The sequence below is a fragment of the Typopeltis vanoorti genome, chromosome 18 (genome assembly GCF_054136105.1).
Source record: "Typopeltis vanoorti isolate ZY-2024b chromosome 18, IOZ_Tvanoo_1.0, whole genome shotgun sequence".
NCBI classification, from domain to species: Eukaryota; Metazoa; Arthropoda; class Arachnida; order Uropygi; family Thelyphonidae; genus Typopeltis; species Typopeltis vanoorti.
In genome coordinates, this window is record NC_143566.1 from 111,436,315 (window position 1) to 111,463,951 (window position 27,637).

Genomic DNA, 27,637 nt, shown 5'->3' on the forward strand with positions numbered 1-27,637 from the left:
TATTAACTATTCAAGCAATGTCAAAACATAAGCTGTAGACTTTAACATGTTGTATTGCATTTATATAATGTTGAAAGCATTGTTATTATTTATAAACACAAACAAAATTTAAATTTTTCGTTTTTTCCTTAGGGGTGCTGCAGAGTCGCAGTGCTTATGTAAGGGCTGCCACTGGTCAAAGTTATATAACTGAGAGGAGACCTCCACATAGCCTTCAAAGGAATGAGGAGAACCGACCAGGGCTTCTGACCTAATGTCCAAACCTCACCTTCTTGTGGTGCACCCTGTTAGGTATCTACCTGGATACTGAACGAACGAGGATGAGCTGGCAGTTTGGGATTTAGCGGACCCAAATTGTATTCTTATTGGCTTAAAACAAAATACAAAATGATGGTACAACATGACAAAATTTCATGCCGGCTGGGGCGTCGCCCGGTTAAACGAGGCCCCGGTTGTTTTCACCAGGGAATCAGGGAAAACAGTGAGAAGTCAGCTACTGGAATAAATCCTAAAACACACCCCAACTCAACATCACCAGAGTTAAAGATCAGTACTATCAACGTAAGAAGCCTGAATGGAAAAGAAATGAAGCTAGCCGAGGAATTAGATAAGTACCAGATCGACATAATAGGGGTAACTGAAACAAAAAAGACAAAAACTAGTGAGCTCTTTCTGAATAATAAATACAAAATGTTATATTCAGGCAATAACAATCAAAGAACAGAAGGAGCAGCCATAATATTCAAAACAAAATAGGAGGCTAATCTTCTTGAATGGCAGGCAGTCTCAAGTAGAGTGATGTGGGCAAATATCAGAATGAGGAACTGGACAATGAGACTTATTTGTGCCTATGGTCCCACAGAAGGTTCTACTAAGGTAGAAGTGGAGAAATTTTTTGAGGTTTTAGAGAAAGCAACTGACACAATGAAAAAGGAAAAGTTGATCCTTGTTAGGGATCTAAATAGCAGAGTAGGAAATGATTGTCAGACAAACAAAAATATTTTGGGAAAATTTGGAGATAAGAGGAAAGCTAATAATAATAGCAAATACCTGTTGGATTTCTGCTCAGGACATGGACTAGTTATTACTAACACCATGTTCCAACATAAAAATGTGCACAAATTCACATGGAGAGAAGAGGCAAGGAATAAGAAAAGTCTGATTGATTATGTTATTGTTGATAGTGATGTTTTCCCACTGGTGCAGGACACCAGAGTGTACAGAGGATTTGAAATTGGAAGTGATCACCATTTAGTCTTGAGCAGGATAAAATTGAATTTCATATTGAAAAGAAGAACATGTAAGAAAGTTTTAAAGTGAATAAAAGTTGAACAGTTCTCACATGTGAACTGTAGACTAAAATATGCAAACATTATACAAGAAAAAATGAAAGAGTTTGAGAACAGGAACCAAACCTTGGAGATTCAGTGGCAAACTGCCCTGAAGAAAACAACTGACTCATCCTGAGAGGCATGTGGTGAGGTTGTCTGCAAGGATAGAAAAATCAGAACTCCATGGTGGACAGTGAAGGAAAAGAAGAAAGCATATAAAGATTCTATATCAAAGCTCACCATAAGATCTGTAGGTTGCAATGAGATATTTTTCAATTTTTCTAAGAAATCTGAGGAGTTTTTAAGAAAGGAACTCATTGCAACCTACAGATCTTATGGTGAGCTTTGATATAGAATCTTTATATACAAATGTACCTCTCAAGAAGACTACAATTACTGGCTGAAATCTTTCGAAAAGACATTATAAAACTATTCAATTTCATAATACACTCTGGATATTTCTTATGTCAAAACAAATTTTACAGTCAAGTAGAAGGAAAGGCCATGTAAAGTCCTCTCTCTCTCCTGCTTTAGCCAACTTTTATTTAGAAAAAGTCCTCTTCTCATCTATTTTCCCTCAACCATCCTTTTGGGTAAGATATATAGATGACATCCTTACTATATGGCTTCACAATAAAGACTCCTGACCTTCTTTTTTTAAACAGTATCAATTCCTTACATCATCGTATAAAGTTTACTATGGAAATGGAAAAAAACAACCAGTTATCATTTTTAGACGTTCTCCTCATCCTTCAAATACTCTTACAACTACAGTTTACAGGAAACCATTGTTCACAGGTCAGTATATTCTTAAAGAATCAGCCCATCATCCTTGTCAAAACACAGGAATCATAAAATGTCTAATCAGAAGAGCCAAAACTAATTGTTCTACTTCTAATTTTCTACAGAAAGAACTTTCTAATATCTAGCAACACATGAAACTTTTCCGAAAAGAGTACACAACATCTTCTCGATTCTTATAATCCACCACTAAACAACAAAGATTCAACACGTCAAGTTCCAATTCCATACATCTCTGGGATTTCAAAACCTACCTCAAGAATTTTGAAGAAATATGAGTTAACAGCTAGGTATTCACCTATTAACAAATTGGAACTCGACGTGTTTAATCTTTGAAAATTTTTTTAACCCATTTTCCTTCTCCTAAAGACAAACACTCAACTATGTCTCTTCCTGGAGTTTATCAAATTCCCTGCAACTATGATCTCTCCTATTTTGGACAAACTAGATGCTCTCTTGAAAAAAGAATCCAAGAACATTAATCCTCCATTCATCACAACAAACCTGAAAAATCTGGATTGGCTCAGCACGGGATTGAAACTAACCACAACATCCTTTGGTCAAAAACTCGCCTCTTACATAGATCCCGCTATAAATTTGAACGTTTATTCAAAGAAAGCGTAGAGGCAATACTCCATCATCCTAACCTGAATCGGAATGACTGTATATCTGTATCAAAAATCTGGGAAAGTCTAATAAGGATAACTCATTAATTCATATTAATTTTATGTTATTTAATATTATTAATTAATATCTTTATTTCAATCATGTCTCTGCTAATAATATTCCCTTTGATACTTAGTGATATAACATCATGCAGTTTGTTCTATTTTTAAATGATCTATTGATAGTATTCCACCTTGTATTTTTTAAAACTGTTCTTGTAGTGCCACTGAAGATGGTCTGCAATTTTCAGACTGAAATATTTGGCTAATTAAATATCTTTCTTATGTTTATGTGCTTATATTATTCAAGGATATACATTATCTGCTCTGTTATTCAATATCTATGTGCCAATAGAGAAGTTATTCAAAATGCTACAGTTATATGGTGTTAATGGGACATTATATCAAGCAGTACTTAGTGTTTATTTGAGTTGTAAGTCAGCAGTTAAAATTGAAGGAAGTACAGGAAGGTGGTTTAATGTTAAATCTGGTGTCAGACAAGGATATACATTATCCTCTCTGTTATTCATTATCTATATGGATCACATATGAAGGAAAGTGGTATTAAACCTGATATCAAAATTGGAGATGTTAATCTCAGCTCTTTGCTTTATGCAGATGATGTTATACTTCTATATAAATCCCTACAAGTCTGCAAGATTCCCTGACTAAATTGAATAACTTTTTTATACAATGAAACCCTGTGGTAAATTCATCACTAAAAAACACATGTACTAACCACAGTGATAAGTTTTAATAGGTAAATAATTCATCCCAAGTATCTCGGGACATCCTCAGTACAGTAATTCAAACAATACTAGGAATAACATACAGTTAGGGTATATGATTACAATGGAATCTCAATATGTGTGCAGTAGCATGTTATAGAATTAAATTAAAATATAACTGAAAAAAAAAAAGATAACATATATAAAGAGATTATTTTAAACAATTTTGTATGACAATTTCCCATACTTTAGGAGCAAGAACATCATTGCGGTTTAAATTTGGTCTGTGTAGTAGGGCTTCGGCACTTTCTTTATATAAACATTCCTGTTTGTATAAAGATCTATGTAAAAGTTTTGTATTTTCCCAATGGATCCTATGGTTTGGGTTTTCAACTCCGTGTTGAGCAAAGCCTGATTTCTGCGGTTTGAAAACACAAATGTGGTCCTGATGTTCCGAAATGAGTTTCTGAACAAATCTATCTGTCAGTCTATAGTAAGACAACTTGCAGGAGCATGCGACCTCATACACGCCAGGTAGGATCAGAGGTGAGAGTTTGTCTTTAGGAGAAGGTAACAAGTTATAGATCTAGTTGATGGGTTCATAATTTTTTGAGTTGTTTTAAGATTGTATCTATTTAGTATGGCTGTATTTTGGATTATTTCTAGTTCTTGGTTTAGAGATTCTTCAGAGGAGCAGAATCTGTGTGCTCTGGTAACTAATGATTTAATGATGCCAAATTTATGTGATGGATGATGAGTGGAAGAATTGTGAATGTAGCGACCTGAAAATGTAGGCCTGCGATAGACAGACGTGGTGATGGAACCATCTTCTTTTCATTGAATGTGTAAATCCAGAAAGGAGATTCCCTGTGGAGATTCTTTTTCTAGCGTTAAGTTGATGCAAGGGTGAAGAAGGTTTATTTTATCTAGAAACAGGTTTAATTCTTGTTCGGAATGATCCCAGACTGCAAAGACGTCGTCGTCATATCATAGCCAAATTTTTTGTTTGGGTTATTCATTGATGAAACCTCTTCCTTAGGTGAAGAAACAATTAAAAAAACTCAGGATATACCATGCTAGACCTCCTAGAATATATGGCATACCTAATCTTCACAAAAATAATGTTCCACTCAGAACTGTTGTAGCTTCTATTAGCAGCCTAACTTACAAGTTATCAAGATTCTTATCTAACCTCTGCTCTCACATAGGCCACTCAGCCTCATCTTCACAAAAATAACGTTCCACTCAGAACTGTTGTAGCTTCTATTAGTAGCCTGACTTACAAGTTATCAAGATTCTTATCTAACCTTCTCTGCTCTCACATAGGCCACTCAGCCTCATCAATTAAAAATTCCAGAGTTTCACGCAAAAATAAAAGACATTCAACTGTTAAAAACTGACATGTTAATTAGCTTCGACATTGTCTCCCTCTTCACTAACATTCCCCATAAGGAAACAGTAGAGTTTTTAACTCGAAAATTTCCATCTGACATTGTTGAATTATTCAAATTTGTTATAACATCCAGTTACTTCACTTGGAAAGGAAAAATTTACAAGAAAGAGGAAGGAACAGCAATGAAATTTTTCTTATCGCCAAACTTAGCAAACCTGTTTCTAGAATACCTTGGAGAAAAAAACCCAAAAAATCATCATTCACTTCCCCACACATCAACCTAGACAAGAAGAAGCCCATAGGATTCCCATACCTTATGTCGAAGGCATCTCTGAACGTCTTTCAAAAATTATGAAGAAATACAATCTTGCTACTACCTACAAACCCATCAACCAGATCTATAACTTGTTACCTTCTCCTAAAGACAAACTCTCACCTCTGATGTTACCTGGCATGTATGCTCCTGCAATATCTTACAGGTAGATTTGTTCAGAAATGCATTTCGGAACATCAGGACTACATTTGTCTTTGTTATTACATCCGGTTACTTCACTTGGAAAGGAAAAATTTACAAGCAAGAAGAAGGAACAGCAATGGAATCTTTCTTATCGCCAAACTTAGCAAACCTGTTTCTAGAATACTTTGAAGAAAAAACCCAAAAAATCATCAGTCACTTCCCCACACATCAACCTAGACAAGAAGAAGCCCACAGGATTCCCATAGCTCATGTCAAAGGCATCTCCAAACGTCTTTCAAAAATTATGAAGAAATACAATCTTGCTACTACCTACAAACCCATCAACCAGATATATAACTTGTTACCTTCTCCTAAAGACAAACTCTCACCTCTGATGTTACCTGGCATGTATGAGGTCCCATGTTCCTGCAATATCTTACAGGTAGATCTGTTCAGAAATGCATTTAGGAACATCAGGACCACATTTGTCTTTTCAAACCACAGAAATCAGGCCTTGCTCAACACGAAGTTCAAAACTCCGTGTTGAGCAAGGTAAGTGTTTATATAAAGAAATATAAATGTTCATGTTTATATTTCTTTATATAAACATGAACGTTTATATAAAGAAAGTGCTGAAGCCTTACTACACAGACCAAATTTAAACCACAATGACATTCTTGCTATACCTAAAGTATGGGAAATTGTCATACAAAATTGTTTAAAATAATCTCTTTATATATGTTATCTTTCTTTTTTCAGTTATATTTTAATTTAATTCTATAACATGTTACTGCACACATATTGAGATTCCATTGTAATCATGCACCCTAACTGTATATTATTGTTATTATTATTATTATTATTATTATTAAACAAGACCTCATGGAGTCAAAGACTCATCTAGGCGGTCCTTTTATCTCACACACATATCATACCGTATCTTAAGCACATTCAAACTCCTTGCAGACACCACACTCTCAGGCAAGGCATTCCAATCACTCACAACTCTGCACGAAAAAAACCTGCCTCTCACTCCCCTACTCACACTCTCTTTATACAGTTTCCAGGGATGACCTCTGGTTCTCCCCTGATCTCCCACTATTCTCTGTAGAACTTCTCCACCATTGATCCTATAACAATCCCTTACCAACTTGTAGGTCTCTATCGGTCTCTATCATATCTCCTTTCTTCATTCTCTCCACTAGACTCTGCAAATTACATCTTTTCAATCTTTCCTCATACTCGACATTCCAGAGGTCAGAAACTACCTTAGTCAGTCGCCTTTGGACCTTTCCAACATCTCTTCATCCTTCTGAAAACCAGGTGACCAAATCTGGGCACAATAGTCCATGTGTGCCTAATCAAAGCCTTATACAATGGAACAAGAATCTCCCTACTTCTACACGTCAGTGTCCTCCGCATCATTCCCAGAAGTCTTTGTGTTGTCTTCACAATTTTGGCAATGTGTCCCCTAAATTTTAGATCCTTATCCACTATCACCCCCAGATCTCTTATTTCCTCTACTTCCAACAATATATTCTCACCAAGCATAAATTCTGCATCCCATCTTTGTTTTCCAGATTTTAAAACCTTACATTTTGCAACATTGAACTCACATCCCCATTTGCTTGCCCAATTACTCAATTTATTCAAGTCTTCTTGCAAGGCCACAACATCTTCACTACTCTTTATGGTTCGTCCCAACTTTGCATCATCTGCAAACAACTGAATATCTCCATCCAAATCTTCGCCAATATCATTAATATACAAGTTAAATAGTAATGGCCCTAAAACAGACCCCTGAGGCACTCCACTAGTGACTTTCCTTTTCCTGGATATTGCACCCCCATACACAACTTGTTGATGATAGCCAGTCTCCAATCCAATGCACTAATCTAATATCCAATCCCATCTGCTCTAGTTTAACTGTCAACTTATCATGAGGTACTCTATCAAAAGCTTTTGCGAAATCCAAGTATATTACTGTGTATCCTTCTCCTCTGTCCAAGGAAGCAGTCACTTTATTGTAATAAGTAAGTAGATTACTAAAACATGACCTCCCTGTAGCAAATCCATGCTGTCCATCAAAGATTATACCATTGTTGTCAACCCAACTCTGGATCCTAGTTCTCACAAGCTTCTCCAACAACTTAACCACAACACCTGACACACAGATAGGCCTATAGTTTGATGCTTGAGTTCGATCACTTCCTTTATGAAGTGGTACAATCTTGCCCTCCTTCCACTCTTTAGGGACTTGACCAAGTGCAAGACTCGTATTAAAAAAATATGTCAAGGCAGGTGTCAACTCTCTGGCACATTCCTTCAGAATGTTATTCCTAGTATTGTTTGAATTACTGTACTGAGGATGTCCCAAGATACTTGGGATGAAATATTTACGTATTAAAACTTATCACTATGTGTTTTTTAGTGATAAATTGAATAACTGTTGTAATAGATATGGTATGAAGGTCAGCATTAAAAAGACAAAGACAATGAAAATAGGCAGAAATATCAACTGCATTGCGAATGGAGAACCAATAGAACAAGTAAAACATTTCAGCTACTTAGGCACGATTTCTAGCAAAGATGCTTTCTAGCGAATTACAAATAAAAAATAAACAACAGAATCAACAAAGCTGGTATGATAGCAAGTCAACTGAATAAATTTATATGGAATAAGAGAGAAATTAGCCAAAACACTAAATTAGCTGTGTTCAAGACAGTGTTCAAACCAATTTTAACTTATGGATCTGAGAGCTGGGTTAGAAGTAAAACACTTGACCAAAGACTGCAGATAAGAGAATCCTGAGAAAGATTAGGGGCATGAACAGATGGCATCAATAGCAATATCATATTAAAAATGAAGATATTAGGAAAGAACATTATATTGTCAGCATTCATGCATTAGTAGAGCTAATCCCAGGTGGTATGGTCACTTAAGCAGAATGGGAGAGGAAAGATTAGCAAAACACGTGTTCTCTGCCAGGTTAGCAGGAAAAAGACCCAGAGGAAAATCAAGATATAGGTGGATTGATACAGTAAAAAGTGCCTTAGAAGACAGAAACATAAGACCTGATAATATTGGAGTCTTGACAGGTAACAGACTGATTTGGAGGAAAATTGTAGATAGGAAGTTAGTAATGGTGTAAATTTTTCTTGAGGGTATATATCAGGAATTTGATGATGATAATTTAAAATTTAAACTATGGGTAAATTTTTATCCCTAAGATTTTAAAGATGTTTACAATCATTGTTGTAATACAGGGATTGTACATCTTCAGAATCATATAATGAAGTGATTTTTCAGAATTGGAACATCAGGCACAACATCATCATCATCATGATCATCATGAACCATGGCCTCACTGCCTGCTGGTGTCCGATGCCTTCTTCACCATCTTCCACTTTTTTTTGTCCAGTGCACAGCGTCACAGTTTCTGTAAACCCATTCCACACCAGTCCTTTATGTCGTCTATCCATTCTCTGTATGGCCTACCTCTTCTGTTTATACCATCCATAGTACCAAACACAAATGTCTTTATCTTTATCAGACACAACAGCTGATGGACAATTCTGTGGCCTCCACAAGCTTTCCCAGAACAGAGATAATCCTAATGGATAACATTACATTTCTGTGGTTTTCATCATCAGGTGGATCATGCTCATCAATAGCAATGAAAGCAAATCAATACATTTATCATTAGCATTTGAAAATATAAACAAATGCATATGCTAATTATGTCATGACTTAAAAACCTGAACATGTGTGTATCTAGCCATTAGCAGATGTATCTAGCCATTAGCCTTTATCAGACACAACAGCTGATGGACTATTCTGCGGCCTCCACAAGCTTTCCCAGAACAGAGATAATCCTAATGGATAACATTACATTTCTGTGGTTTTCATCATCAGGTGGATCATGCTCATCAATAGCAATGAAAGCAAATCAATACATTTATCATTAGCATTTGAAAATATAAACAAATGCATATGCTAATTATGTCATGACTCAAAAACCTGAACATGTGTGTATCTAGCCATTAGCAGATGTATCTAGCCATTAGCCTTTATCAGACACAACAGCTGATGGACTATTCTGCGGCCTCCACAAGCTTTCCCAGAACAGAGATAATCCTAATGGATAACATTACATTTCTGTGGTTTTCATCATCAGGTGGATCATGCTCATCAATAGCAATGAAAGCAAATCAATACATTTATCATTAGCATTTGAAAATATAAACAAATGCATATGCTAATTATGTCATGACTCAAAAACCTGAACATGTGTGTATCTAGCCAATAGCAGATAGAGACTTTTCAAATGCATTTACTCTGAATTACCATCAACATTTCATTACTATATAAATGGGCCCCTGCTGTTTGACTTGTTTATAAATGATATATGAGAATTATAAGTAGCACTGCTGGTATTTAATTCCCTTCAGGAAGATTTGAATAGACTTTTTACTTGGATACAGGAGTGGAGTTGCAGTTTTAATATTATAAGTGCAAGGTGTATTTTGGAGTGCAGAAACATAAGGCTCTGTACTGATGGTGTGGTACTGTAGGAAGTGGACGAGATTTGAGATTTGGGAGTTTGATAGTAGACTGAAGTTTAGAGGGCATATTGCAAGTGTTGCAAAGACTGCACATAGTATTGCCACCATGATAAAAAGTGCTCTAAAATTTAGGGATAAGAAAGTGGTTGTGTCACTGTATAAAGCGCTGGTCAGGTCACACTTGGACTATTGCACTCAAATTTGGTCAACTGGTTTTCAACAATGTGATGTGGAAACACTGGAGAGGGTCTGAGTCATTCATCCAGAGATGAATGACTCAGACAATATCAGGACATTAGAATGCTGGCTATGGAGAGTGGCTGAAGAAATATGAATTGCAGAGTTTGGTAGATAGGAGGAAAAGAAGTAATATGATAGCGACAGTTAAGTTAGTGGAAGGATCTTATTGGATTAATCCAGAGGAGATTATAAAAAGAGTAGAAGGCAAGAGGGGTGTAAGGAGTAGATTTTTTAGATGGAGAATTGTCAGTGAGCAGAACACATTACCAGAATATGTTGTTAACATAAAGAGTGTTAAGAATTTTAAGATTCAGTATGATAAATGTCATCAGTTAAATGAATCTCCCACAATGGGTCTGCAGACTCCAAGGAGGGTGTAATAATAATAATAAATAAAATGAAGCCAACCTGCTATGAAAATTTATTAATTTAAAACAAAAGAAATCAGCATGTAAATTGGGATATAAATCCAGAAATGTTTTTGAATATTTCGAAAAAAGATTCTTGAAGTGACCTAAAACTAAATAATTTTGACTTGAGATTTTTTTTGTCTGTTACAATTTGAATTGTTTCACTTACTTGTCATCGTATGAAAACTATAACATGCTGCTTTATGATCTGAAGATTCTGGCTTGAAATCCAGTGAAATATAAGCCAGTTAATAAACATCTTTCTTTTTTAACATAAAATAGTTCGTTTGGTGTTGTTAATACTATTAAAATAAATTATGAATAATGTTCAATACTTAAGCATGTCTATTAGATTTGTGAAAGGAGTCTTGATTATTTTTTTTTATAATCAAGTGAGCTGTGAATGAAGGAGATGGCTATACCATGATAATATGCTAACTCAGTGAAGGCATTTGACAGGATACCACATAGAAATCTATTATGTGAATTGCAGTAACGAAGCTAGTGACATGGTTAAAAAAAGTGGATAACAGAATCAAAGAGTGGTATACAGCAAAGGAATCCAGGAAAAGGCGAGTGACTAGTGGTGTGCCATAGATGCCACTGTTCTTTGATCTGAACATTAATAATGATGGAGATGATTTAAGGGGGATGATATCCAGATGTTTGCTGACGATGCTGTTAAACTGTGAAGGAAAGTAACGCGATATAAGAGATATTTATAGATTGAATGCAGCAAATGCTATGCCACTATATTATTATTATTATTATTCAAGCCTCCAAGGAGTCAAAAGACTCGTCGAGGGAGGTCCTTCCTAAGACATAAAGTCTGTCAAGACTCATCGAGGGGAGGCCCCCCCCCCCCCCGAAAAACACAAAGTCTATCATACCGCTCTTTAAACTCACTGACCGTTCTCGCTCCCACCACTCCATCAGGCAATGCATTCCACGGCTCAACCACCCTCCACACAAAGAAACCACTCCTTACCCTCTTGCTCACAGTTTCCTTTCATAACTTCCAGGGATGGCTTCTTGTCATCACTCCTTCCCGCTGTTCAACCAAGCGAAATAACTCCCCAGTGTTAACCCTGTAACCACCTCTCAACAGTTTAAAAGTCTCAATCATATCACCTCTCCTTCTTCTATCCAACAAACTCTGCAGTCCACATTCTCTCAGTCGATCCTCATAACTATCCTTGTACAGTCCTGAAACCATCTTTGTATCCTTTCCACAGTTAATTTATCACCTTCAAATCCTGGGGACCAAATCTGAGAACAACAGTCCAATTGTGGTCTGATCAGAGACTTATATAACGGAATGATAACCCACTTATCTCTGCAGGTCAGTGTCATTCTCATAATAGCAGCAATCCTCTGTGTTACCTTCACCACCTCTAAACTTCAGGTTTTTCTATCAATCATCAACCCCAGATCTCTTGTCTCCCCTACTTCCTCCAGTATAACTCCTCCCATAGAGTATGCAGCATCCCATCGATGTTTCCCAAACCTCAAGACCTTACATTTTCCTGCATTAAACTGACATCCCCCATTCATTTGCCCATCAATCTAGCTTATTTAAATCCTCTTGCAGGGCTACCACATCTGCACTATTACTAATAATCCTTCCCAACTTCGCATCATCCGCAAACAACTGAATATCCCCCTGCAATCCACTGGCTATGTCATTGATATAAAGGTTAAACAATATAGGTCCTAGTACTGAGCCCTGTGAGACCCCACTTGTAACCCTCTGCCTCCTGGAAACTGCTCCACCATACACAACTCTCTGATACCTATCAGACAGCCAATCCTGAATCCAGTTGACCAATCTGACATCCAGACCCATGTGCTGCAACTTAAATATCAGCTTATCATGTGGCACCCAGTCAAATGCCTTTGCTAAGTCTAAGAAAATTGCAGTACATGCCTTTCCCTCATCTAATGTTCTTGTAACTTTATTATAAAAGGTTAGCATATTGCTAAAACAAGAGCATCCTTTCACAAATCCATGCTGATTCTCACAGATAACATTACCCTCATCTGCCCAATGCTGTATACGGTCCCTCACTACTTTCTCCAAGATCTTAACAACTACTGATGACACACAGACTGGCCTATAATTAGACACTTCCAGTCTGTTACCACCCTTATGCAATGGCACTATCTTACCTTCCTTCCATTCCCTGGTCACCTTTGCCAAAGCCAGACTTTCATTGAAAAGCCACGTTAAAGGCACTGTCAATTCCCTAGCACATTCTCTCAAAACTCGTGGTGAAATACCATCCAGTCCCACAGCTTTACTGACATCCAGAGTACTCAGTATCTGAAACACACTCTCCTCCTGTACCTCCAGACCTCGAACCAGTCCTATCCCTCTAGCATTAAAACTGACTCCTCTAGGATGAAATACTCCAATAAAGTGTTCATTGAACAATTCCACTATGTCCTCTGCATCAGTCACTCTATTCCCATTTTTATCCCACAATATCACTCTTCCACAGTCATTTTTCCTCCTCCTACTGGCCACATAGCTAAAAAATTCCCTAGGATTTTCTTTGGATCTTAGGGCCAATATCCTCTCATATTCCAGTTTCGCTTTCCTTACCACACTAGTCACTCTTCTGGCCTGTGTCTTATATTCCTCATGCATCTCTTCACCTGTCTCCTTATATCTCTTCCATAGCTTCTTTTTCGCATGCAATTCCTGTTTAATATTGTTTGTCATCCACTTTACTCCAAATTACATCCTCTTCTTCACTTGTGGTATACAACTTACCATTGCTGATAACAAATATTCTTTCACAATTTCCCATGCACTAGTGATATCGCGGCCTTCCAATTCCTCCCTCCATGAAACTTCCCGAAGTTGACGTCTAAGACTATTATAATCACCTGCCTTATAATTCCACATAAGTTCCCGTCTCTTTGATACTAATGCATGTCTATTCATTTTCCAAATCAACACCATACGGTCACTCTCTCCAACTTGGTGGGAGAGACGTCAACTCAGTTATTATCAACTCTTCTGATGCTATAACCAAATCCAAAACTTTTGAACCTATTGTTTCCTCTGTTACATGTTGCCTAAGACATTTGTCCCTCAAGAATTCTAGAAATTCCATTCCCCTATTTCTACATGCATCTTCCTCTCTCCAATTTATACTACTGAAGTTAAAATCTCCCATAACAATCATTCTTCTTGCACTTGCCAAACTTAGCTGTCTAAACATCTCCTGGTCCCCATCCTCTGTGCTCCTGGGTCTGTAGCAACACCCCACTAAATATCCTGTCTTGCCTACCTCTACCTCACACCATACTCTCTCAAAATCATTTGTCTCACTTCCTTCCAAATTCTCCACTCTTAGAGGACATAGGTCATCACTTATCATAAGCAGTACCCCACCACCACGCTTTCCCCTCCTATCCTGACGAAAAATGCTATACCCAGCGACTTCTATTCCTGTTGTTATATCCCCTTTTGTCAACCACGTCTCAGTGATCGCAATAATTTTTGGCCAGGCTGATGCTATCTGCGCCACCAATTCCTCTCCCTTATTCCGGATACTCCTGGCATTAGTATAAAGCATATAAATGCCATTGTTTCTATACCCAGCATTATCCCTTCTAGACTCCACTGGGCTCAGTGTTACCTGTCATTGTCTCCCTTCTCCCAAGTATCCATTCCCACAAGAGGCCACCCCTGCTATCATCCTCCCTGGGACACACTGACTCGTTCAGAACAGCAATCTCTCCAGATGCCTACGTCCTTCCTCATTCAAATGTAAACGGTCTCTCGCATACAATTCCTCTCTTTTCTCAAATGCACTCCAAGCATCCACATATACCAGTCCTCTCTTGTCACACATTCTCACTATTATGCCATTCAATATCACTGCTCTTCTGCTCAGCTCATCATTATCATACCTAGGCAACACGGACACTATTTTTCCTCTCTCTGTCTTCTTCCGTACAGTCTCAAGCAAAAATCTCATATGTCTCGCTGCCCGACTTACATTACCACTCAAGTCATTCGTTCCTACCATCGCAATCATCTCATCCACCATTTCACCTCTCTTAATTGCCATAGCCACCCTTTCTATTGTTCCTCCTGGCAAACACTCCTCACGCATCCTATCTTGAACACCATGGATCATTGAGTCGCCATACATTATACCTCTTTCCATTCCCTCGCTCCTATTGTTTCCATTCTCTCCTCTTCTTTCATTCCCATACCTCTCTCTTCTACTGTTTCCATTCTCTCCTCTTCTAGCACCCCCATACCTCTCACTCATACTCCCTAAATTCTCTCTCTCTCCTACTCTGATTCGCCTTGCATTTATCTCTTCCATTCTCCTAATCTTATCTTTCATACTTCTGCTCTCATTCACAAGACATTCCACCTCCTCTTTCAACTCATCTATCTCCCTCTGCAGGTCAGTCACTCTTAATCTAAATTCACTCTCCCAAACAAAACCATCTCCTAAACTTTCACAGTCACTCACACCTTCCACACTATCAACTATTATTTTCTCATTCTCTCCTATCACACTACTTGTCTTCCTACATTCATTCCCCGTTCCTGGAGCATCAGTCGGATATCGATATATCTAATGTACTTATTTCCTCCAACTGCCTGCATTTTGCGCACATACGCTCTCCACTCTCTTTAACAAGCCACATATGTAATTCCCGAGACGCATACATGCCGCAAGTACTGCATGCCACAAAGTCCCTTATGATATTGCTAATAATTGGGTTCTTAAATGGCGGAGGACTTGGCATTACGCCACTTGCGACTACTGCTGAATCTACCATCATTCCTTACTGCCGAGTAGCGTAATCTTTAATAATTATTCAATTAATAAATAAGAGGAAAAAAAAGTACAAACATCAGAACATTTAAGTACTAAATATAATTAAATAAAATGAAATATAACTAAATACAGTAACTTAGCTTCGTTTTGTCTTCCACCGTTACGCGTTCGATTCCGACGGTACCAAAATATATTATATCGCGACAGCAACTAACTTCCAAAAAACAACCACTGAAGTACACTTGTATTCAGAGAAACAATTTAGCACTCAAAAACGTAGAAAAAGGGGAAAAAAGCGGACTATTCACCGATTAAAAATCACTTTCTTCTGCACAGCTCAAATTCACCGCCACGTGCTACAGCGACGCTCATGACGCTCATCTACCATATGTTGGTAGAACAAACAGCCCTTCCCAGTCAAGTCAATCCCATCTTCTCATGGTGTGACCTGTTTCTACTAAAGGGCTCTTGACAGTGAATAAATTGGAATAAATGCCAAATAGACTCGAGTGGTAGATAACTTTCATTGTTCAGTGAAATACCATTACCTTGATTATTGGGGACCTGAAGTGGCTACTGACATATTTGGTTCTTATAGCAAAGGTTCCAGTTTCTGTCCCCCCCCCCCAAAAAAAAATTTTCGATATGCAGTATGAGTGATATCTATTGAAGGCATGCCAAACATACAGGGATCAAATTCAAATACCTCCACCATCTTCAAGGGAACAACAGTAAAACAGTTCCACAGGCTGGCTGCCAGTTAGTGCACAGGACCAAACTATATGATAATGCATTTTTTTTTTTTTTTTTTTGAAGCTTTCTGATCAACTGGTGTACTGGGGTTTGAGGTTGTATTGCGAATTGTTTGTGTAATTTAGCGCTCATGTAAAATTGGTGATTTTTATCAGGTTCATTGTTTTTTTTTCCTTAGAAAACTAGTGTTTTATAGTATATTAGAATAGATTTTCATGTTTTTAGATTATTTAGTGTCTTTATAATATATTTCTTTGTGATATTTTAATAGTAAATACAGCTGTAAAATGGTGCCAAAAATGCAGAGAAAATGGAATGTTAAGAAGGACAGCAAAGTAGTGAACAAGAAGGTTTTCTTACTAAGGATGATATCGAAGAGGATTTTGAAAATACATTAATCTCTGAAATCAATAGTTTAAAGAGATTATCAGACAGATGATGATGGAATTACAGAAAATCAAGTGCCATTTGGAGAATCACAGGAAGAATAAAAAAGTTTAGCATCAAAATGGAAAACAGCAAAGCACGGAATCAGGTAAGTAAGTGTGCAATAATGGTAAAGTTGATTGTAAAAAGACGGATGTTATTTGGTATGGTGACTCCATCATAAAACATTTCATAAGGTGAAACATAAAACATAAGGTGGTACGCCGGTTGGCAACTCATATAGGTAAATATGACCTCTCTATTGCTTCTGCCTTAGTGTCACCACCTCTGGGTCTGCCTCCCACTGATGAGACATCAATAAAGGTCAAAACTGGTCTGGGTAGTGGCCCTTCCCTCAATGCATAGCATTATACATGTCTGCAAGGACATGTGCTTTCCATGGTGGGAGATACTGAGACAAAGAGTGATAAGAGCTTGGTCCACCTTTGCTTCGAGTTGCCAGCAGTTGCACCACCTTGCTACAGTCCTGAAGATATTTTCAGGTGCAAACTTTGTTTGCTCACACTTGGATAAAGGATTAAACTAAATTTATTATAAAACATTTCATTGATGAGCGGGTTATAATGTCAAGTTTTCCCAGAGCAAAAATAAATTAAAAATATAACTCAGTATTAAGAGAGGATATGAAATGATTGTTGGAAGAAGTGAGAGTGAGAAAGTAAAAATTGTTAGTATATTACCTAGATATCATGAAAATGAATTACAAAGAAGGACTATAATGGTAAACAATTCAATGCATAGACTGTATAGGAGGAATGGATACGAGTTTTTGGATGTGTGGAGTAAGTTTGAGGAAAGATTGGATTTGTATAAGAGAGACGGCCTACACTTGAATGTGTTTGGCATCAGGAATCTTGAAAAATTATTAATTGATAACAGACCTAACATAGGAAATCATGGGAAATGAATTCTGATGGGAGGAATCATGAAAATCTGTGTGTAAGAACAATAATGTTAGGTAACTGTGTTAATGATGAGAATGATTATTATTATGAAAATGAATATGAAGAGAGAACGATTCTGTGTTCATTCACTTTGGACTTCTCAAGCATGTGTAAAGATTATTATTATATTATTATCTCAATTTATCCCAAGACCCCATGGAGTCAAAGACACTCATCTAGGAGGTCCTTTTGTCACACACACACAGCTCATTATACCATGCCTTAAACACACTCAAATTCTCTGCAGACACCAACACTCTCAGGCAAGGCATTCCAATCATTCACAACTTTGCATGCAAAAAACCTGCATGAAAAAATTTGATTTGGAAAATTAGAAACCACAGAAGGTAAAAAAATTCAGACATTAGATGAGTCAAAAAGTTATTCTGAATGCCAAACAATTAAAGTGGAACTGGGCTAACCATGTAGCCAGGATGAAAGATTACAGATAAACCTTAGTACAGTTTGGATTCCCAAAGACAGCAAGAGATTTAGAGAAAAACAGAGGATAAGGTGGTGAGATGAGATTACAGGAAGAGCAAGAAACAAATGGATGAGGATGATCCATGAGAAAGAGTAGAGTGGAGAAATTTTGGAAAGGCCTTTGTCTCTCCCAAAATTTAGTGGCTAGTTTATTAGGCACACCTTTAACATTCATGGAATCCATTTATAAGATATAGTGGCTCCATTTATAAGAAATGGAGCCACTCTTCACATGTATATGCATGTGTATACACACACATGTACAACAATGAAAAGGATGATATTACTATCATCAATTCAGGATCATACATTTTTTTAATATTTCTATAGTGGAAACTTAAAAGTAGAAATTATATTCATATCACATTTATTATGAATATAAAACCATAAAGTCAACAAAAAATAATAAAATATTCCTCATAGAAAAAGCTAAATTATTAAATATTAGACTAAGATGCATAACTTGCAGAGCATATAAGCATGCATAACATATGTATTCAGAGAGAAAATATTTTTACTTACTTGAAAGATGTTAAGTATATGTTCATATCCACAGAGGGCTAGTGTTTGTCTGTATGTAGGATATTTTTCTGGATAAAAGAGCCACTTGCCTACATTCTAATGGGAATAACAAAAATCAGTGTAATATATCTAACACAGAATATTATTACAAAAAAAAATTGGGTTTTTAAGAAATATCTTTTTATTAGGCACACCTTTAACATTCATGGAATCCAAAATTTTATTGAATACAGTGACACTGTTCAAACGTGTATGCATGTGCATGCACACATGTACAACAATGAAAAGCATTAACGACTAAAAGCATGACCTCAGTAAAATTGGGCATATAATAATAAGCAGTATTATAGTTGTTCACAACCAACCAACAGTATGATGTAACGTAATGTTGCACATACTATTCACTCAACCAAAATTGATTGGCTGAGTAAATAGTGTACTCACTCCTTATTTCCACCCAACAGGCATTAGTAGATTCAATCCCATCATGAGCATGGGTAATTTGTAGATGTCTTTAGGTTGTAGATGTATTTCATTGTATGGTGTGAGACCACCACCTTGCTTACTGAAGGTATGAAATGGGTTGATCCTTGTTTAGTAGTTGCACACCTGCAATACCATAGGTGGGCTGCAGAGTAAACAAGGATCAACCCATTTCATACCTTCAGTAAGCAAGGTGGTGGTCTCACATTGCATGAAATGACACAGGGAAATAATTAAATAATTTTATTTAATATTTCATCCTGAATATTATAGGCCATCATCAGTGGCAAAATTAGGTAATTACAAGATAACATAAAGTTCTTGGATAAACTGTTGTTTAGTGAAAGAGTAAATGTGAATAATCAGGAAAGTTAGATGTGGTAGAGCAATTTCATGAAAGCATGAATTAAATTAAAATGATCAAAACTAAGTATAATGACAGAGAGAGAGAAAGAGAGATAATATGTCAGTAATTACTCCTGTCCTTCCTGGGACCATTGTTTTATCAAGAAGGAAAGAAAAGTGAAAATGGTAAATATATGGAATTTGTATGGGGGGGGAAATCAACTCCAGCATTTTAATTGATCTGGTCAAGTTTTAAGAGTTTCAGAAATACTTAACAGCATAGTCTGTGGTCAGCAGTCATTCATATGCATCGAGGCCAAAAGTATTAATAAAAGCAAAGAGTTCTTAACATTAGTAGATGTAATGGGAACAAAAATAATTGCTTATTAACAGACAAGGATTGTTACAGGAGTGTTAGAATGTAATGGATTCTGTATATTCAAAGATGAGAGAAAAACAGTTTGGTGCTGCTATAGACTAAGATTATCTGAAGTGGATTGTGAAGTGCAGCATGTGAGAGAATGCACTTGCAGTACATTGGCTTTCATCTGAGAATCTGATTCTAAGTGAGATGACTTATGTCAGACCAATTGGTAAGAGCAATTATGCAGTTTTGATTTGGAAATTGGCAATACATGTAAGAGCATTAACTAAGAAGAGACATAGGTGGCTATAAGGTAGCTGATTATAATATGGGAGCTTGAAGAAACTTGGGCATGAAAATCTGCACTTTAGAAGAATCAAATCAGTAATGAATGAGAATGAGAGGTAAAAGTATGTGTGGGAAAGAAACTGTGAGTACATCCCCACAGTTAAGAAAACAAATTGTATAGCAGTTAAACAAATTAATAACACTTTCCTGAAGGGGCTGCTAAAAGAGAATGTTGTGGATCCAATATGATGAAAAGAATGATGATGAAGTGTAACTGCAATATAAAAAAAACTGGCCAAGAGTGATGGACATTGTTAAGAAACTTAGTTTATGGAAAGGGGCTATGTGAATGGGCCAAAAGCTATTTGAAAGAATTTTAATGTTATGTATCAAGTAAAAGGAAGTCCCCCCCCCCACCACACACACACACACACACACACACACACACACACACACACACAATAGGTACAAGAACCTATATCACACCAGTGTAGAATGAGGTGCAGGAAAGATTGAGAAATTAACATTTTTTTTAAACAGCTGGAGGTTGAAGTTGTTGGGAAACACATTATGAGGAAGGCTGTTCGGAGGACAGAACAAATGGAGATAAGAGAAGCAGGTTTGATGTATTTGCAATTGTATTGAAAAGGAATATTGAGCAGCTGCTGTTCTTGTTTTAACAAACTCAAAAATAAGCAGAGGAATGATGTCTGCCAGTTCACTGGAGCAATGACCATGAAAGCATCTGTAGAAGAGATACAGAGCAGAAACATTTCAATTATATGATTAGAGTAAAGTGTTTATATCATAAGAGTGGAAACAGTGACCAGACCAGTTTGAATCCTGGAGGTCATCCAACTTGATGTCATTGTAGCACTATAGGATATAAGATTGAAATTGGCTGGGAGGAGGTTGATGGAGACATGGATAAGATTATAGTAAGAATTACCAAGAGAGCAGCAGACATCTACAGTATTCAGAGGGAGAAATGAAGAAAAACTTCAGTGTTAAAGAAATTATGAGAATTGCCTGGATGCCTGTAAGTGGTGGTACATAACACTTATGTTTGCATTGATGCTACAGATGTTGATGAAATAGATGCATAAGTGTTTTTTTTTATTGAATGAATTTGGGATTTTTTTGAGTATATTTTTGCAATTTTTTTGTTGTATTTTTCACATTTTTTGTGATTTCAATTTTTTTTTTTTTGTCTGTGGGAAGTTCAACAGGTGAATTGTACAATAGGTGAATTGAATATTCATCTGTTTGCATGTACGATTTAAAAAGATGGTATGTTTAAATTTAGGTGTCTCAGATATTTTTTTGTTTGTTTCTATACTGTGCTAAGGCTTGTTGAGAGCCCTGTTAAACTTCATAAATTCATATTCAAAAGCAAGAAGGTTCAGTGCCAGAACAGAATACCTATGATACCATGTATGGATGCCCACCATCTATCTAGTGAGACTGTGCTCAAAAGAGGAACACTAGAGCTACAACAATAGATGCCATGCCACACAACAGCAAGCTTCAGACCCTGTTCCCAGATAGGATGGAGAGTTGCTGCAACATCACTGATCCTTCCAGGCAAGCAAGTCTACTAACTGACCAATTCTGATCAAGCCATTAATTATTTGCTGCCTGTCCAAAATCTGGAATCACTGCCTAACTTGCCACAGTAGAGACCAAAGCAGTGCATTCACACCACTAGAATCCCCCACCCCTTTCTGGATTTTTAGGGTTGCCCAATAAGGCAGCAGTGATGATTGTTTGGAAGATAGTATAATATAAAGAAAAAATGCGAGAAAAGTAGAGTCAAAAATACAGGAAGATAAGAATAGAAATGGTTCAAAAATTAAGAAGCCAGTACCAAAACTGGGAGATCTTCACCACAAAGATACTCCCCAAATGGGAGAAGAAATACAGAAGAGAAGCTATTTGGCATTGAAAAAGATGACATCACTTTCACAGAAAATCAAGATTTAGAGATAATTATTATTATTATTATTAGCCAAGACCCCATGGAGTCAAAGACTCATCTAAGAGGTCCTTTTATCATACACACAGCTCATCAAACCATGCTTTAAACACACTCAAATTATTTGCAGACACCACTCTCTCAGGCAAGGCATTCCAATCATTCACAACTCTGCATGAAAAAAGCCTGCTTCTCACTCCCCTACTCACACCCTCCTTATACAGTTTCCAGGGATGACCTCTGGTTTTCCCCTGATCTCTCACTATTTTCTGTAGAACCTATCCAGCATTGATCCTATAACAACCCCTTACTAACTGAGGTTAGAAACTACCTTAGTCAGTCACCTCTGGACCCTCTCATACATCACTTCATCCTGAAAACCAGGTGACCAAATCTTGGCCCAATAATTCCATGTGTGGCCTAATCAAAGCCTTTTATAACGGAACAAGAATCTCCCTACTTCTACAAGTCACAGTCCTCCACATCATTCTGAGAAGCCGTTGTGTTGTCTTCACAATTTTGGCAATGTGTCCCCTAAATTTCAGATCCTTATCTGATATCACCCCAAGATGACTTATTTCCTCCACCTTCGACAATATATCCTCACCAAGCATAAATTCTGCATCCCATTTTTGTTTCCCAAATTTTAAAACCTTACATTTTGCAACATTGAACTCACATCCCCATTCCTGTGTCCAATTACTCAATTTATTCAAGTCTTCTTGTAAGGCCACAACATCTTCTCTACTCTCATGGTTTGTCCCAAATTTGCATCATCTGCAAACAACTAAATATCTCCATCCAAATCTTTACCAATATCATTAATATACAAGTTAAACAGCAATGGCCCTAAAACAGACAACTGAGGCACACCACTAGTAACTTTCTTTTTCCTAGATATTGCTCCCCCATACACAACTTGTTGATACCTATCAGATAGCCAGTCTCCAATACAATGCACCAATCTAATATCCAACTCCATCCACTCCAGTTTGACTATCAACTTATCACGTGTTAATCTATCAAAAGCCTTTGCAAAATCTAAGTATATTACTGTGTATCCTTCTCCTCTGTCCATGGAAGAAGCACCTTATTGTAGTAAGTAAGTAGATTACTAAAACATGACCTCCCTTTATTAAATCCATGCTGTCAATGAAAGATAATACCATTGTTGTCAACCCAATTCTGAATTCTAGTTCTCACAAGCTTCGCCAACAACTTAACTATGCCTGACACCTGACATACAAATAGGCCTATAGTTTGATGCTTGAGTTCTATCACCTCCTTTATGAAGTGGCACAATCTTGCCCTCCTTCCACTCCTTAGGAACTTGACCCAGTGCAAGAACTCATATTAAAAAATATGTCAAGGCCGGCGTCAACTCCCTGGAACATTCCTTCCAAATGTGTGGTGATATATATCAAGTCCCACAGACTTATTAACATGTAGTTTGCTCAACTCCCCATACACCTCTTGCTCACTTACAGTCAGTCTCTCCTCCCTATCATCTACTGCTCTCAATCTCTCCTTGAAGTCACATTCACAAGACTGAAAGACCTTTATGATCTGCTCATTAAGTATCTCCACCACACCACACCTTCTGCAACAGCTGTCTTTATACCATTTTCTCCAATCAATGTCATCCTTCCATAATCCTTTCTTTTGCTGGCTACATATCGAAAGAACTAATAAGGATTCTTTTTAGCTTCATTAGCTAACTGCTGTTCATACCTCTCTTTAACTACCCTCACAAACCAGGTCACCTGCCTTGCTTGATCTTTGTAGTCCTCATGGAATTGGTTATTTCCACTTCTCTTATGTGTGCCTCCATAATGCCCTTTTTCTCTTTATTACACGCTTAATCTCTTTATTCGTCCATTTCACACCTACCATATTTAATATTCTCACCCTTGGAATACATTTAGACATTGCATCTACTAGATATTTTTGAAAATCCCGCAAGCATTGATCTCTTTTCCAACTAACTCCTCATTCCATACTACACCTGCAAGCTGTCTCCTGAGCTCTTCATAATCACCCCGCCCCCTCCCTTGTAGTTCTACATATAACTTTTCTTACAGAGGTCCTCACACTGCTGGCAACCACCCTGATAATCACCTTATGGTCACTCTCACTAATTGGTGGGTGATTTGATACTTCATGTATATATTTCGGTGATTACACCACATTTTTTATTATTCAGTTATACAAAATACTGAAATAATAGTTCCCGACAAGTTTCGTAAATCGTAGGATTTACATCTTCATACTTTATAAATAGTATAACTTAAAGTTTAAACAAGAGAATTAATAAATACAAATCATAACCGTCTGGCTATTCATAAACTCAAATAACAGAATGCATATATAAAACAATATTGACGTTGAACAATACTGGACGATGTCACATGTTCTTGTTCCCTTTCTGGTGGCGCAGATAGCATCAGCCTGGTCAAAAATTATTGGGATCACTGAGACGTGGTTGACAGAAAGGGATATAATAACAGGAATAGAAGTTGCTGGGTATAGCATTTTTCGTCAGGATAGGAGGGGAAAACGTGGTGGTGGGATACTGCTTATGATAAGTGATGACCTATGTCCTCTAAGAGTGGAGGCTTTGGAAGGAAGTGAGATAAATGATTTTGAGAGCGTATGGTGTGAGGTAGAGGTAGGCAAGACAGGATATTTAGTGGGGTGTTGCTACAGACCCAGGAGCACAGAGGATGGGGACCAGGAGATGTTTAGACAGTTAAGTTTGGCAAGTGCTAGAAGAATGATTGTTATGGGAGATTTTAACTATAGTAGTATAAATTGGAGAGAGGAAGATGCATGTAGCAATACGGGAAGAGAATTTCTAGAATTCTTGTGGGACAAATGTCTTAGGCAACATGTAACAGAGGGAACAAGAGGTTCAAGAGTTTGGGATTTGGTTATAGTATCAGAAGAGTTGATAATAACTGAGATGACATCTCAACCACCAGTTGGAGAGAGTGACCATATGGTTTTGACTTGGAAAATGAATAGACATGCAGGAGTATCAAAGAGATGGGAACTTATGTGGAATTATAAAGCAGGTGATTATAATAGTCTTAGACGTCAACTTCGGGAAGTTTCATGGAGGGAGGAATTGGAAGGCCAGAATATCATTAGTGCGTGGGAAATTGTGAAAGAATATTTGTTAGCAGCAATGGTAAGTTGTATACCACGAGTGAAGAAGAGAACACAATTTGGAGTAAAGTGAATGACAAACAATATTAAACAGGAATTGCATGCGAAAAAGAGGCTATGAAAGAGATATAAGGAGACAGATGAAGAGAGGATGCATGAAGAATATAAGACACAGGCCAGAAGAGTGACTAGTGTGGTACGGAAAGCGAAACTGGAATATGAGAGGAGGTTGGCCCTAAGATCCAAAGAAAATCCTAGGGAATTTTTTAGCTATGTGGCCAGTAGGAGGAGAAATGACAGTGGAAGAATGATATTGTGGGAATAAAAATGGGAATAGAGTGACTGATGCAGAGGACATAGTGGAATTGTTCAATGAACACTTTATTGGAGTATTTCATCCTAGAGGAGTCAGTTTTAATGCGAGAGGGATAGGGTTGGTTTGAGGTTTAGAGGTACAGGAGGAGAGTGTGTTTCAGATACTGAGTACTCTGGATGTCAGTAAAGCTTTGGGATTGGATGGTATCTCACCACGAGTTTTGAGAGAATGTGGCAGGGAACTGACAGTGCCTTTAACCTGGCTTTTCAATGAAAGTCTGGCTTCGGCAAAGGTGACCAGGGAATGGAAGGAAGGTAAGATAGTGTCATTGCATAAGGGTGGTAACAGACTGGAAGTGTCTAATTATAGGCCAGTCTGTGTGTCATCAGTAGTTGTTAAGATCTTGGAGAAAGTAGTGAAGGACCGTATACAGCACTGGGCAGATGAGTGTAATGTTATCTGTGAGAGTCGACATGAATTTGTGAAGGGGCGTTCTTGTTTTAGCAATATGCTAGCCTTTTATAATAAAGTTACAAGAACATTAGATGAGAGAAAGGCATATTCTGCAATTTTCTTAGATTTAGCGAAGGCATTTGACAAGGTGCCACATGATATTTAAGTTGCAGCATGTGGATTTGGATGTCAGATTGGTCAACTGGATTCAGGATTGGCTTCTGATAGGTATCAGAGAGTTGTGTATGGTGGAGCAGTTTCAAGGAGGCAGAGGGTTACAAGTGGGGTCCCACAAGGCTCAGTACTAGGACCTATGTTGTTTAACCTTTATATCAATGACATTGCCAGTGGATTGAAAGGGGATATTCAGTTGTTTGCAGAAGATGCAAAGCTAGGAAGGATTATTAGTAATAGTGCAGATGTGGTAGCACTGCAAGTGGATTTGAATAGGCTAGATAGATGGGCAAATGAATGGGGGGGGTGTCAGTTTAATGCAGGAAAATGTAAGGTCTTGAGGTTTGGGAAACATCGATGGGATGCAGCATACTCTATGGGAGGAGGTATGCTGGAGGAAGTAGAGGAAACAAGGGATCTGGGGATGATGGTTAATAGAAACCTGAAGTTTAGGGGACATATTGCAAAGGTGGTGAAGGTAACACAGAGGATTGCTGCAATTATGAGAAGGACACTGACCTGCAGAGATAAGAAGGTTATCATTCCGTTGTATAAATCTCTGATCAGACGACACTTGGACTATTGTTCTCAGATTTGGTCTCCAGGATTTGAAGGGGATAAATTAACTGTGGAAAGGACAGAAAGACGGATGACAAAGATGGTTTCAGGACTGTACAAGGATAGTTACGAGGATCGGCTGAGGGAATGTGGACTGCAGAGTTTGGTGGACAGAAGAAGGAGAGGTGATATGATTGAGACTTTTAAACTGTTGAGAGATGGTTATAGGGTTGACACTGGGGAGTTCTTTCGCTTGGTTGAACAGCGGGAAGGAGTGATGACAAGCGTGGAGAGTGGTTGAACCATGGAATGCATTGCCTGATGGAGTGGTGAGAGCGAGAACGATCAATGAGTTTAAGGAGTGGTATGATAGACTTTGTCTTTCTTAGGGGAGATCTCCCCCTCCATGAGTCTTGACAGACTTTATGTTCTTAGGAAGGACCTCCCACGATTAGTCTTTTGACTCCATGGAGGCCTGAATAATAATAATAATAATAATACAGTCCGAGCTCAGATCGAGGTAGATTTTTTATTAGAGCTGACCACACTTGATGGAGAATTAAACCTTGATTTTTATTGCATTGGGTTAGGTTTTTTAGCATATTAGCAGCTTCTTTAAATTTTCTTATATAACTGTTGTTTTCTGTATGACATCGCCGTTTTTTTGCCAGAGTAGATCGTGTCTTGTGGAAGTGGTATGGAAAGCAAGACCCGTTTTTTGTTCTCTTTTGTATTGTATGTCTTTTTGGTGTTCAGCCATGCGTATTTCTCCAGATCTTCCTGTCTGTCCTATGTAGCAAATCCCGTAAGAGCAATGGATTTTGTAGACTCCTGGTTTTTTAAGAGGATGATGAGGTGGTTTTGGTGGCTGTAGGAATCTTGAGATTTTTTCCATAGGAAGGAAGGCTACTTTTATGTTGTGTTTGTTCATTCATTTGGCTAGCTTATCGGTAACATTT

At 37.5% G+C, this 27,637-nt stretch overlaps 1 protein-coding gene across 1 annotated transcript in view; it reads right to left on the reverse strand.

Annotated features, from left to right (window-relative positions):
• Window positions 1-27,637, reverse strand: part of LOC150097074 (uncharacterized) — a 376,162-nt gene that overhangs the window by 44,566 nt on the left and 303,959 nt on the right. The window contains exon 14 of the mRNA XM_090408120.1: window positions 18,555-18,650. Coding sequence (XP_090264246.1) covers window positions 18,555-18,650 — 96 coding nt within the window. The remainder of the gene's footprint in view (window positions 1-18,554; window positions 18,651-27,637) is intronic.